Below are 14,770 nucleotides of genomic sequence, written 5' to 3' on the forward strand. Positions count from 1 at the left end.
ATTCCTGTAATTTTTTTTATATCCGTGAACTTTTTGAAATTCACATACACTTTTCAACTCCGCGTAGTTTTTTCAAGGTCGCGTATTTTAAAAAAAATAAACATACCTTTTTTCAAATCAGCGAACTATTCTGAAATTCGCGTACTTTTTACAAATCCATGATTTTTTAACATTTACGTACTTTTTCCAAATCCCCGTATTTTCCCAAGTTTGTGTAATTTTATCAAATCCAAGTATTTTTTCAAAGCCATGAATTGTTTCTGAAATTCGCATACTTATTTCAAATCCACATGCTTTCCGAAGTCTGCATTTTTTTTAAATCCGTGTTGCTTTTATAATCCATGAACTTTGTATGAAATTCACGTACTTGTTTCAAGTTGAAATAATTTTTGAAATCCACATATTTTTGCGCAAAAGAAGTGCATATCCGCGTACTCTTTTCAAGTTCGCATAAAATTTTCAAATTCATGAACTCTTTCAGAAAAAATGTACTCGAATATGAAAGGTGCATCAATTTTAAAAAATTAGATGAACTTAAAAAATAAATGAACTTTAAAAAATATGCATATTTGAAAAAGTACATGAACTTGGAAAAAATTACACCGATTTAAAAAAAGTACACACATTTTAAAAAGGTTCACGTATTTAAAAAAAGTAACCGAATTTGAAAACAGTACGTGGACTTGGAAAAGGTAGGCAAATTTGAGTCGGAACGGTCAAAACCAGGGTGGGACAGCACCAAAACCGGTCAAAACCGTGACCACGGATGAATCTTGTCCGGTTTGAGAAGTTAAGGGTGCAAATTGTCTGATTTTGGAATTGAGGGACCAAATCTAGACTCCGCCAAAAATTGAGGAATGAAAAGTATACTTTTCTCTAATGTTTTTCCTAACTTTTCTCTTAGAATCACAGGAGGAACAAATACGATAGTGTTTTGCATATGCACGTGAATGGGAAAGCTTCTCCATACCTACGTGTATCTAGCTAAAGCTCACAAGATGGCCATTACTGATTCACTAACTTTTTTTTTCTAGTGTGGACTAAAGATTCAGAAACGGATGCATGCATACATTGCATGTTAACTAGCAGGCTTAATCATGGATATATAATTAAATATTCCGGCAAGCTCTAACCGCAGGATATTTAAGTGTATTAGAGGATCGGTTGCGGATATTTAAGTGTGTCAGTTTATTTTACACTGATGCCGGTCTTCCCAAACCGTTACTCCCGCAAGGCGTAGCCCCTTGAACACCCCGATGAAGCAACATGTCATCAAGATGTCTGAGCCGACCGCGACCCATGCTAGCCCAACACCAACTACTCCAACGCCGCAAAAACCGACGAGGCACGACGGCAAGGGAGGGCGTGGCCACCGCAAAGGCCACACTACCTGCGGCGCGTGTACCGACGAGGACACGGGCTCTGCCGCCGCCGCCCACACACGCATCATCATCATCATGCATGGAGAACGCGAAGCGAAGACGACAAAGATGACCACACAGCTTAATCAGAGGTATCCCGCGGAGCAACCCGCGGGAGTAATTAACCGGGAGCCTCCCGAGGCCTCGGGAACCAGGAGACCGCAATCGCCACAGTCAGGCTGGCCGCGCTAGTAGGCCACGGAGCGCATTTGTTTTCTTTACGGGATCTTGTAATTTTGTTTCTCCGATGAGATTAATGAAGTACTCGTTTCCCGTATCTTTTTCTTGGTGTACTACGGTACACTGGCACGTCCGCATATTTACATTTCCCTTTCCCGGCGCAAGAGAGAAATACACTCCCCTTCCTTTCCCAACGGAGTCTGTAGATATTTTTCTCGTGTCAAACACAAAATTAAACATACATATGACTTAATATATTTTATTATGCATAGTTGTAATTTTTTTATTGAATATAAAGTAGAATAATACAACGGAAAACATTTCCCCATGGTTGAATGTTGTGTTGTGGTGGATCTTTTCCCATGCATTTTTAAAACATAGCAAACATTTTTCTGAATGTACGAAACAATTTATTTAAATTACGCAATGTTTTTTAACATTGTATAAACAGTTTTTTTAGATGTCACACATATTATTTTTAAATGCGTGACCTTTTTTAAATGTCAAGAACATACTAATTCATACAGAGGAGTAACATTATTTATACATGTTAAACATTTTCAAAATTATGATTAACATTTTTATAATTTTACATGAAATGTTTTTGTAATATATATTTAGAATGTTTCAAAATATGAACAATGGTTAAAATATGAAGAGAAAACAAGAATATAGTTTTTGAGTGAAACGAAAATATAAATGTGAAGGAAAAACATGGATGGCGCCAACATGAAGTGACCACGTGGTTACTGGGCCAACAACGGAACCCAGCATGCGACCCTGTACTAGAGTTGCTGCGGGCGGCACATAGACGCGCCTGTACCTCTGAGTCTTAATTTGGTCCGAGACACCTGTCAGTTTGGACCGTTCAGATGACTCTAACCACATACCCTCGCTGGTAAGTACGCTCTGCTGGTGGATACTCTCGTCCAGAGATTCCGACTCTCCAATGTCTTCGTAGAAGGTTGGAGGTGAGCGGAATCAACATCCAGTATGCCGGGACCTTAGAGGCGATGAAAGTCCCTTGATCCTGACCCACACTTACGACCTACCTCTAGCTACCTCGACCTCCGGGACAGATCTCTCTCGAAGTGACTATCGGCGACACCCAAAATCTACTGGACTGAAACCGTCACATTTGAGGTCGTCGACTTCGAACGCATCTATATTCTTCTGCTTTTTTTTAAAGGGTGGATTTTATTAACTCAAAATGAAGCTTCAAGAGGATACAAACACGATGAGCACACACCCGGTCTCTGTATAGTTAGGATGCACACAATCACTATGTTCTTGTGCTTATCTACTCGTTTGACTGAACCTTTGAATGTCTAATGCACAACTTTTCTGAATAATTTTTCAGTCTAACATGATAAATATCTCAATTTCAGCAAGACATTCTTACCATCTATTTCAAGGCTGATCAACTGAACACTCCTCTAAATACATCTTTCATTTATATCTGTAACAAATGCTCTACAAATCTGGAGTTTCCACCAATAAAAATACTAGTACTAGTGCAGCTTCCTTCTGAAGAAAGTTGCGGTTACTACTGTGCTACCGGCCTTGCAGAACTGTCATGGCCATGGTGTTCCTGGTGTTCTCGAGATCGCTTCTCTGGCTCTTGTCTCCCATCATTTCGATAAAAGCAGGCTGCACCGGCGTCGGGAGGGACAGCGACGACGCGCTTCCATTTTCCAAAATGGACACGACGGACGACATGAGCGGCCTCCGGCTTGGGTCGTCCTCGACGCACAGGAGCCCCACGTGGACGCAGAGCAATGCCTCATCCTGTGAACAGCTCCCTGCCATGGATGGATCCACCAGCTTACCTGCCTTCCCTTCTCTCCACAGGCTCCATGCCTACATAAAAATAATAATAAAAGAATTTGTTAATACCTGTCGAGACAATCCCCACCCCATGTTAATCGGGGGATTTTAATATCCTTCGATATCAGTAGGAAAAAACAATGTCCGGTTTGATACAAGGTGGCCTTTCCTCTTTAATGCTGTTATCGACAGTCTGGATCTGAGGGAGATCACGATGTCTGATCGTCAGTATACCTGGGCCAATAACCGATCGATGCCAACCTTTGAAAAACTTGACCGGGTGCTAGTTACCACCGACTGGGAATATAAATATCCCCTAGCCTCGGTTCGGGCATTAGAAAGAATTGAGACCTTATCGGATCACGCTCCATTGCTCATCGATTTTCGACAACCAATCCTAAGTTCTAACCGTCACCAATTTAAATTTGAATTGGGATGGCTCACTAGAGAGGGATTTCATGACCTGGTTAAGAAAGTGTGGGCGCGTCTGCCTCGCGGTAACACACCCATTCAACGATGGAATAATCGAATTCGCGCATTGCGTCGATTCCTTTGTTGATGAGCCAAGCATACTGCTGGCATCTACAAAAAAGAAAAACTGCGACTATCTACCTTAATTGATTCCCTTGATAAAATAGCGGAGGTGAGGCCTCTGTCCGCAGTTGAGATTGAGCAAAAAAGCAATCTAAAAGAGCAGATAGCCCGCCTACTACGCGAGGAATAGATGAAATGGTACCAACGTTGCAAGGCGGATTCGCTTGTGCAAGGTGATGATAATACGAAATACTTTCAAATGCTTGCCAATGGCAGACATAGAAAAGAAACGCATATTCACCCTTGACCAGGAGGAAGGCCAAATTGAGGAGGACGTACCACTTAGAACTTTTAGTACTAAGTATTACAAAGAGCTTTTTGGACCTTCGGCTTAATCAAATTTTCAGCTGGATGAATACATTACTCATGACATTCCTCAAGTTACGGAAGCGGAAAATGAATTCCTAACCTCCCCCTTCTCTGAGGAGGAAATTCGAACCGCGGTGTTTCAAATGGAACACAACAAGGCTTTGGGTCCGGATGGCTTTCCCGCAGAGTTCTATCAATATTTTTGGGACGTCATTAAGGCAGTCTTGGTTCAGTTGTTTAACCAACTGCATGCTGAAGACCTTGACATTTCTCGTTTAAACTTTGGGGAAATTATCCTATTGCCTAAGATTAAGGAGGCTAGTATCGACCGATTTTCCTTCTAAATGTAAGTTTTAAAATCTTTACGAAGGTCTAATCGGTTGAACGGGGTGGCTGACCATGTCGTAAAACCCACTCAGACAACATTTATGCAAGGTCGCAACATATTAGATGGAGTGGTCGTCTTGCACGAAACTGTACATGAGCTTCACAAAAAAATTTAAATGATGTCATTCTTAAAATAGATTTTGAAAAGGCCTACGATAAGGTTAAGTGGCCCTTTCTGTTCCAAACTTTGCGCATGAAGGGGTTTTCACAAAAATAATGTCGTTGGATAGAGAGCTTTGTCTCTGGAGGCAGTGTGGCCATAAAAGTTAATGATGACGTTGGCAACTATTTTCAGACAAGGAAGGGGCTTCACCAAGGGGACCCCGCTTCTCCTATTTTGTTTAACATTGTGGCCGACATGCTAGCTACCCTTGTTGAGCGGACTAAGATGTACGGTCAAATTAGTGGTGTCATTCCACACTTGGTAGAAGATGGTCTATCTATTCTACAACATGCGGATGACACTATTCTATTCATGGATCATGATCTAGATAAGGCAAGAAATCTCAAGTTGCTCTTATGTGCTTTTGAGGAACTTTCTGGTCTCAAAATTAATTTTCATAAGAGCGAACTTTTTTGCTTTGGCGATGCTGCAGAATTAGCACCTGAGTACGCTGACATTTTTGGATGCCGGCTCCGGCAGTTTCCGATTCGATATCTGGGTATTCCCATACACCATCGGCGCTTAACTGTCGCTGAGTGGAAGCATGTGGAAGAGAGACTTGAGAAACACTTAGCTAGTTGGAAGGCCAAGCTCTTATCTTACGGGGGACGATTGATCTTGATCAATTCAGTTCTAAGCAACATGGTTTTATATATGTTGTCATTCTTCCACTTACCGAAAGGGGTTCTCCAGCGACTAGACTACTTTAGATCCAGATTTCTTTGGCAATGCGATAACGAATCCAAGAAATATCGACTGACTAGGTGGAGCGTATTATGCAGACCTAAAAGTCAAGGGGGGCTGGGAATCCAAGACCTTGAGATTAAAAACATTGCTCTTCTCAGCGAGTGGGTTTACAAACTACTCACTGAGAATGGAGTATGGAAGGAAATCATTCGCAACAAATATGCGGGATCCAATGCCATTTCTCAAGTTCATTGGAAACCTGGGGATTCGCATTTCTGAAGTGGTGTGATGAAGGCCAAGGAATTCTTTTTCCAATTTGAGACCTTCTCAGTTAGGGATGGTTCTCAGGTTCGATTCAGGGAAGATATCTGGCTAGGGAATAACCCACTAATGGTGCAATATCCGAGCTTGTACAGGATTGTTAGACATAAATTCGTCACAATCAAACAAGTCAATGACAAGAAAACCCTGATATTTCTTTCCGTATGGATCTTTTTGGCCCTTGCCTGGCAGCATGGAATGAATTACTCACTCGCCTGGAGGACATTCAACTGTCAGGTGAGCCGGACATTTTTCGATCGAACTTGCATTAGAATGGTAAATTTTCAGTCAAATCCATGTATAATGCAATGGTTCATTGTGATGTTTCAGTTGATAACAGGAAATTGTGGAAGCTCAAAATCCCTCTAAGAGTGAAGATTTTCCTCTGGTTTCTTAACAGAGGAGTCATCCTAACTAGAGATAAGCTGGCACGACGAAACTGACATGGTTTAAAGACATGTGTCTTTCCCCAACATGATGAGTCTATTAAACACTTATTTTTTGAGTGCAAGTTCGCTCGGGAAGTTTGGGCCATAGTTCAAGTAGCTTCGAATCTATACAAACCACGTAGTGCACGGAACATGTTCGGCAACTGGTTGCGCGGTATTGATTAACATTTTTCTACACATATTCTTGTGGAAGCGGCGGCCTTATGCTGGGCACCGTGGCTTACCAGGAATGATGTAATTTTTAATAACAAATGTGTCTCATCTCCTATGCTGGTTATTCATGTGTGTACATGATGACTCCGTACTTGGTCTATCCTGCAGAGGCCGGAGGACAGAGACCTTTTTATAATGGCGTCTACACGGCTGGAGCGTACGGTCAGGGAGGTTTTCTATCCCATGGATGGCGGTGTGACCTACGGATAGGATCTGCCACTCCTTAGGCTAGACATGTTTTTTATTGGCATTGTATCGAATTATTTTTTACTTTTAGGGTACTCTGAACTTTTTTTGGCTGTGTGCATCTAGCTATGCAGAGGCCGGGCTTTCTTTCGATGTGATTATATCATCTCGATATATCTATTCAATAAAATATCCTTTATCAAAAAAAATTGTGTGTATGTTTTAAAGATGAATATGCATTTAGACATGACATGGACTGAAATGAAAAAGGCATTAGCAGTTTTAGTTCAGGTACTTACATAGACTATGAGGCTGGGGAACTCCATGATGCCCTCGGTTGCGCTTACCCTGATGCCGCTCACGATCTCCAGCAGCAGCACACCGAAGCTGTACACGTCGGACTTGACCGAGAAGACGCCCTCCGTCGAGTACTCTGGAGCAATGTAGCCACTGTCCACACATAGTATTTGTTTCGTCAGAAGAGGTGCCACATTTATCTGTTAATGCCCACTGTATTTTTCTTATCATTTTCTGTAAATTCAGTCAAGTGTTGAGATAACTCACTATGTTCCCACGATTTTCCGGGTGTTGGCTTTCACCTGGTTGTCACCAAAGATCTTTGCCATGCCAAAGTCGGCGATCTTGGGTCTCATCTCTGCATCCAGCAGCACGTTGCTGGCCTTGAGGTCCCTGTGTATCACCGTCAGCCTGGAGTCCTGGTGAAGGTAGAGCAACCCCCTCGCCACGCCCTTGATGATCCCCAACCGTGTCGGCCAGTCCAGCACCAGTTTTCTCTCACTGTCTGCAACATCTAAACTTCAGCAACCATGGCAAGAAACCTTCATTTATATACTTGAGTTCTCTGAACATTGTATGTACCGAAGAGGATGGCGTCGAGGCCCTTGTTGGGCAAATACTCGTAGATGAGCAGCTTCTCTGCCCCCTCGGTGCAGCAGCCAAGGAGACGGACCAGGTTCCGGTGCTGCAGCTTGGCGATAAGAATCGCCTCGTTCTTGAACTCCTCTGCTCCCTGCTCTGAATCCTTGCCTAGCCTCTTCACAGCGACCACCTGACCGCCGTCTAGTTTTGCCTTCCCAATGGTAAACAGAAACAAGCAGTGGAGTGAGACCATGATTTTATTTATTTACTTGGCCACTGAATGGACCCCGATAAATTCCCGAACGTTCGGAATTTAAGCATTTCATCCCAAACATTTTTTTCATGACAACTTTAGTTGACGCGAGGTGGCAACTTTAGTTATTAAGACATGACAACTGTGTCCCAGTTTGTTTTTTCTCAGAAAACTGCCATGTTTGCCAACCTCGCGTGAACTAAAGTTGCCATGAAAAACGTTCGAATTGCCATGCTTAAAGTCTGAATATTCGGCATTTATCATTTCCGCTGAATTTTGTGCTAAACTGACAGAACATCGAAGTTCGTGTGACTGAAAGACAGGTGAAAGGTAGTATACCTTGTAAACCTTGCCGAAGCCTCCGCGCCCGATCATGAGGGTCTTGGAGAAGTTGCCCGTGGCGGCGACAATGTCGGCGAACCGTATGGACGGGAACTCGAGGTCTCCGGTGTGATCTCCTTCCCCGATTTCGCTCGATGTGTTTGTGGTCCCGGTTCTGATCCCGGGCATTAGCGTCTTCTGGCTCTCGGTTTTTCTTTTCTTTTCTGTAAAATTGTTGCGATGAGCATCTTTTCTAAGAATGAAATGGTTGGGCCTGGCATGTTTAGAGGTAAGGAAATGTAACTGTACCTCTGAATCTGCAGAACCATACAAAGAAAATGCATGTCAGCAGCAGGACAGCTGCTGACACCGGCACTGCTATTTTCACGGCATTTCTGTTGGCCTTTCCACCTGCACATGCAAATACACGGCAAAAGTTTGATGAAACAACAGTAAACTTTTTGTTTGAATTCAGTAAAATCCAGCGGAACTCTGGAAAAGTTTTTTTGAAAAAGCTCTGAAAAGTTTGGTTAACTTGTTTCTATACCTGGGGAAGTGGAAGCAGCAGCGACGGGGACGCGGAGGTAGAGCGTCTCGCCGCCCCAGCGCGGGCCGATCATCTGCGCGTCGACAAGCTCCCCTGCCCACACGATGCACCGGCTCAGTTCGCCCTTGGCGCTGCTGCTCTGCAGGTTGGCGTACGCGTACGCCTCGCACGAGCAGTTGGCGGCGCACCTGGCCGCGCACTCCTCCGCGCTCCGGTTGCCGGCGTCGAGCGAGAACTTGTCCGGCACCTTCATGGTCGGCATCGGCACGAAACCCACCCTCATGCCGCCGCCGCCGCACGGCGGCAGAGCCTCCTTCCGCCGGCACCCCTGCTCGAACACGCCCGCGCTCCACTCCGACGCGCTCGCCGGCTCGAACCCGTCGAGGCACCTGCACGCGGCCGGCGCCGCCGTGACGTCGCAGTACCCGTACGCGCCGCAACGCTTGTATGTGCTGCACCCGCTCGACGGCCAGGACTGGATCGTGGCCCACGCCGACACGGTGCCGTTCCAGCTGAGGAGCTGAAACCTGCCGGAGCTGGTCACCACGTACCGCGTGGGCGCCGCGCCGCCGGAGAGGGTGAAGGCGATGGAGATCTCCTCCTCGGTGTCGACGATCGCCGTGTAGAGCACCGTGCCGGCGCTGAGGTACATGCTGGCGACGGCGTACCCCTTCCAGACGGGCGTGCGCCAGTAGGGCCGCGTGCCGTTCCACATGAGCAGCTGCAGCGACGTGCCGGGGTCCAGGCCGTAGGAGAAGCTCCCCGCCGCCGGGTCGCCGGGGGATTTCCAGGACACGATCCGGTTGCCCTCTCCCGTTAGGTGGCTCAGCCGCACCTTCATCCCCGGGACGAACGTGTCCGTCGGGTGGTCGAAGCTCTGCCACACCACCGTGCCGTTCGGCGACCGGACGACCAGGTTGCCCTCGTTCGTCAGCAGGGCCGGCGGCGAGGAAGACGAGGAGGACGTGCTGCCCGCGCCGGGAGTACTCCAGAGCACGCGGCCATCGGCGTCGGACACGACGAGGCTGGAGTCGTTGGCCAGCGCGAGCGTCGGGGAGCCGGCGGCCGGGGCCTCCCGGTTGGCCACCCAGACAACGGTGCGGGGGGCAGGGATGCCGTTGTACCATATGCCAAGATACCGTCTCGCCGGACCGGCGGCGTCGTCCGGAGAGAAGAAGCCGAGAGCGAAGGCGCCGCCGTCCGACACGAGGGTTTGCTCCACAAGGAGCCTCTCGCCGACGGCCAGCTGATCCTCAGCCGACGCGCACAGGAGGCAGACGGCGACGGCGAGGACGAGGACGACAGAACGTGACAGGTCCATCGATCAAGTTCAAGCTAGCTACCGCCTTGACATTTCGTCTGGGCATGCAGTACATGATCCTTCTTGTTCTTGGCCTGCAAGGCCCGCGATGTAGCCTAGCTAGCCACACGGTGACGCGAGCTTGTGAGTTCATATTGACTAGTTTGAGCATGCACCAGGGTCCAGGGAAGTGCAGTGCACATGGGCGCAGGTGAAGTGGTCTGGTCTCCTGTGTGTGCGCGTGACGCGCAAGTGCATAATGCGACCTACCATGTCCAACAACGACAGTTGATTCTGTGGTGTTTTGGCACGAGGGCGCGACCGATCAGGTTGACACAGTGGATTGTTGACAATGTGGGCGAATCTCGAGGTTCTCGCCGGGGGCCGGATCTCGCTGTTCTCGCCGCCGGCAGGGTGGCAGGGTTTCACCGACCATGATGGGCTCCTCGTGTCGTTCCCGTTCCTGGTCCAGATCTGTTGTAGCCGGGTGGGGACCTTTCCCACATTTGGTTCATCGGCGGAACCGACAGGCGTGCCGGATTATGTGGCAGCCGCAAGGCTGTCTAGGGTGCTAGGGTTTCAACCTTCCCATTTAGCGTCATCAGGGATGGATGACGGAGTCGATCAGTGGCGGATCCAGGATTTGAACTTACCCGGGACGGACTTATAAAGAAAACGAAAAATCAAACACGATGCAATCAAAGAAGAAAATAAAGAAAATTAAATGGCCTAGTAGTATGATTCAAGCAGGATGATCCACATAATTAATTGTTCAAATTAGTTTCATTCTAAGAACTAGGAGAAAAATATATGACTCACCACAAAATTTATATAAATTCTAACTCTGACTTCTACTTTATCCAAAAATCTCTAATCATGCAATTGGTAACTAAAACATGTAAAAGAAGTATTAATATTAAGATAAATATTTTAGCATACTCTTGAATTTATTTTTGAAGGCCCGGGGTAGGTTCAATGTTCAATGTATGCTTGATTAAATATTCAAGGAACATTAGCTCGCAAATTGTACGTATCAGTTTATTAACTTAATAATTCAGGAATATTATCTAACTCTTGAAGGGTTATTCGTAGTTCTGACTCTAGAATTTTTTTTGAGTTGATTTGCCCTTAGATGGGGGAACATGGGAGCATGGGAGAGGGCTCCCGATCAATAGCGTGATGGGGAACGAAGAAGGCTGCGTACAGAAAATAAATGGGCTCTTCTTGTTTTCTATTGGGCCTTACTTATTGCCCATCTCCTTAGGACCTTAGCGAATCGTTTTCTTTCCACAATTCCTCTTCTTATCTTCCTCTCGACCTCGCCATCAACGGAACACACAGGCAGAGCTTCTCTCGCCTCCCATGGTGGTCACTGGCCTGCCCAAAGCAGCAGGGTACACTAGGTGTAAAAAATTTACCCGGGGCGGCCGCCCCTACATGACCCCACACTGGCGCCGCCCCTGGAGTCGATTGCAGCAGATCTCACGTAGGGGGTTCAGAGCTCATAGTTTAGACGCGATGGTAACAGAGTAAGAGATTTTGCCCAGGTTCAGGCTCTCCGAGGAGATAAAATCATATGTGATATGTCATGCTTTGAATTGATTTCGGATGGAGTACAAAGTATAGGTTGATTTGCCACGAGATCGTTGATCTGTCTAGATCTGATGATTTAAGTTGTCATATCTACCGACTAGCCCGACCTAGGATTACAAGAGTCCTAGTCGATTACGTCAGTGCACAGGAGTCCTCCACGAATAGGACTCCTTGTCTTGAACGGGAAGCCTTCTTGATTCTTCTAGTAGATTCCGCCCAAAGTGGCCTGCGACGGAACCAAGAAGAAAGCCCTCAGTCTGGCTCGCCTGACTGAGAGTTGACATGGTGAGAGGTTCCATATCTTAGAAACCGTTAAAAGCCCCTGAACTGGTCTTCAAGTTTGGCCACACCTTGAGCTGCTCGTCGTCTTCAGCCGCCTACCTTAAAACTGGTTCAACGAAAATTTTCCCCGATCAATGTCTTCTTGCAGACGAGTTTCAATGCCGGACATCATCCGATGTGTAGTAGACCACCTCGGTCTTGAAAAGTTAAAGTTTAGACGAGTTGCACTCTGAAAAAGTTTCCTGCGCAGCCAGCTGCTCGCAGCCGACATCCATGTCGGACTGCTTCCGAAGTGGTGTGTACCACCTCCGTCTTGAGTTGTCTATGTAGATGGCCAGCCTCCGTAGAAAAAAGTTTTCCGCCAAGCCGGTATCCGCCAGCCGATTTTATTCAGATTTTTTTTCGATTAGTGTAATTTATTCACTTCTGAGATATGTAGGAGTAGCCCAAAAGATGTGTGCCGGCCTAAAGCCCATGATGCACCCGATGTATAAAATAAAACCACTAATCCCAATAGACCCCGGGACTGAGGTCAATTCACTAAATCGCCGCGAGGATCTTATTCTTGCTTGGTAGCATACTTTTAGGAAAACTGTCGTGCGCGCCCATGCGGCCATGACGGAAGCCGCCCAATGACGATGGCCCCTGACTGGCACACATTCGATCTGTCATAGACATTCCAGCCGGGTCGTACAGTTCAGAGCCGTCTGGGAAGATCATCCTCATCCTCGTGGGACGAACACATCGATAGGTGGCAGTGACTGGACTATCATGCGCGGGCCAGCGTGAGCAAGATGAGTGCGGGCGCACCTGACACCGCGCAATGACAGTCGCCCCGAGCTAACCCCACGGTCCACCCGTCATGGACCTTCCACCCAGGTCACCCTGGTCTGAGCCGTCCAGGCAGATCGGACGGCTCGGAGCCGTCCTGAGAGGCTCTCATCGCAAGCCAACCAAGAACAATAGCCAGGAGCCTCTCTTCGCCCTCGACGAGCCCAGAAAGGCGGGTACTCCTACATCCTTTATAGGAGTAATTAGAAGGGAGATTGAAGTGCAAAGAGATTTTCAACATTGCGGTGAGGTTCTCCGTGAGGAACGAAGAAGACAAGGAATACTGGCTAGTGAAATGGCTTAATAAAACTCCACTCTATGCCAAGTACCCAGACCTACACTTGATTGCTTCTGAATATGAAATTTTGCTAAATATGTCTTCCAAGGAAACCTCATCAATTGTTGCCTTCCTCGGGAACCTCTCTAGGGTAGAGAATGCCTCATACGAAGCTCTCCTAATTGACCTCACCCCGATCCGTTCTCTTTGTGGAGCGAGATGTCATCGGCTAGGACCTTGAAGCGCCAGGTAGCTTCACAGTTTTTTTTTGAGTTGAAGGTATCTTCACAGTGAAGTCTGTGTAAATGAAACTGGTCCATGGGCCTCCAATCAGGTATTCCAAGGCCCTTTGCTCCTCTTTGGTCCAACTAAGAATCAAAATCTTTCTAGCAAGCGGCCAGAGATATATTCCCCTTGGCTACCAACCTCCAAAAACAACACGAGCAGGGAATGGTCTCTGTGTCCTTTGCGCCGATCCTGAAGACCCCAACCACATTGTTTTTCTTTGCTTGCTGGCGAAATTTCTTTGGTGTTGTATCTGACAAAGTTTTTGGTGGTCTTGGGACCCTTCTTCTTTTCCAGACATGTTCTCACTTCTTTTGGTCATTCACAGCCAATAACATAGGCTTGCGTGGAAGGCCTCCGCCGCCTTAGCTTGGGTGCTTTGGACGTGTCGTGACAACCTAGCCATCTAGGCTACCATCCCTAACCGTCACGTTGACTACATTTTTAAACAACATATCTTTTTTCAATAGTGAAGCCCTCTGGGAAAGAGGAACAACTGCGAGGAGGCCAGAGTGGTGCTTATAGTAAGATCAAAGCGATCCACACCATCAATAGACAAACCTCCTAATCGGAGGGCCTAGCTAGTTTAGTTGATTTCATGTTATAGTCCTTTTATTTGGCTGCTCCATGTTGAGTCCAACATGTAACCATATACTATGTTTGTTTAGGTGAACCATATACTATGTTTTGTTGTTGTTCCTGTCGTGGTGTGACCTTGATCTTTTGGCTTTATTTTTTACAATTTATAAACCGGGCGCTACTAGCGCCTCCGTTTTAAAAGAACAGCTAGCAAACCACTCCTTGACATTTCGTCTGGGCCGGCCGTTTTAAAAGAAGAGCTAGCAAGCCACACGTACTTTTTGAAGCCATATTGACCGGCTTCAGCATGCATCCAGACTCCAGAGTCGCGGAGAAGGACGGATCGATCGACATTTGTTTGGCCTGCATGCGATCGATGCGTGCGTGAGTGCTGACGTGGTGTAGTGCATGGCGCCAGGTGGACGATCGAGCTAGCATGGTGAGTTGGTGACCTGTTTCACATTTCGTCTGGGCAGTACGTACGTGAGTGACCCTTCTTGTTCTTGGTCTGCAAGGTGATGTGCTCACGCAGTGACGCGACTTCCTTCTTGTGAAACCATCAGTCGATTTTCATTAGGCCTTGTTCAGTTTGGCAGGGTTTAAAGAGGTTTGAAAGGGATTGAAGGGCCCCTTCAATCCCTGTGGCAAAGGGATTAACCAAACATAACCTTAAGGAAATCGCCAAAGGTCTTACAATAAAGAGAGCAAAGGGCAACCTGTAAAAAAAAAAGAGCGCAAAAGGCAAAAAATCAGGAAGACTAAAAATCTGATGTTAGATTTTTAGACATGGTAAATCAAACGTTTTTCATGACAATTTCTATTGACGTGATAGTTTTTTTGATTAAAAAAATGGACAGAGACAAATATGCTATGTTGGCTAACTAAA

General features: G+C 46.5%; 1 protein-coding gene across 1 annotated transcript; it reads right to left on the reverse strand.

Moving 5' to 3' along the window:
- Positions 1-2,927: 2,927 nt before the first annotated feature.
- Positions 2,928-10,165, reverse strand: LOC125530169 (G-type lectin S-receptor-like serine/threonine-protein kinase B120). Its single transcript, XM_048694574.2, has 7 exons — positions 8,738-10,165; positions 8,500-8,601; positions 8,209-8,414; positions 7,617-7,827; positions 7,302-7,539; positions 7,037-7,187; positions 2,928-3,461 (listed from the first exon to the last, which is right to left on the reverse strand). The coding sequence occupies exons 1-7, from the start codon at positions 10,056-10,058 to the stop codon at positions 3,156-3,158; spliced, it is 2,535 nt and encodes an 844-aa protein (XP_048550531.2). The 5' UTR covers positions 10,059-10,165; the 3' UTR covers positions 2,928-3,155.
- Between the last annotated feature and the right edge of the window lie 4,605 nt (positions 10,166-14,770).

Source organism: Triticum urartu, chromosome 5A (assembly GCF_056163025.1).
Source record: "Triticum urartu cultivar PI428250 chromosome 5A, HENAU_Tu73, whole genome shotgun sequence".
In the NCBI taxonomy this organism is placed as follows: Eukaryota; Viridiplantae; Streptophyta; class Magnoliopsida; order Poales; family Poaceae; genus Triticum; species Triticum urartu.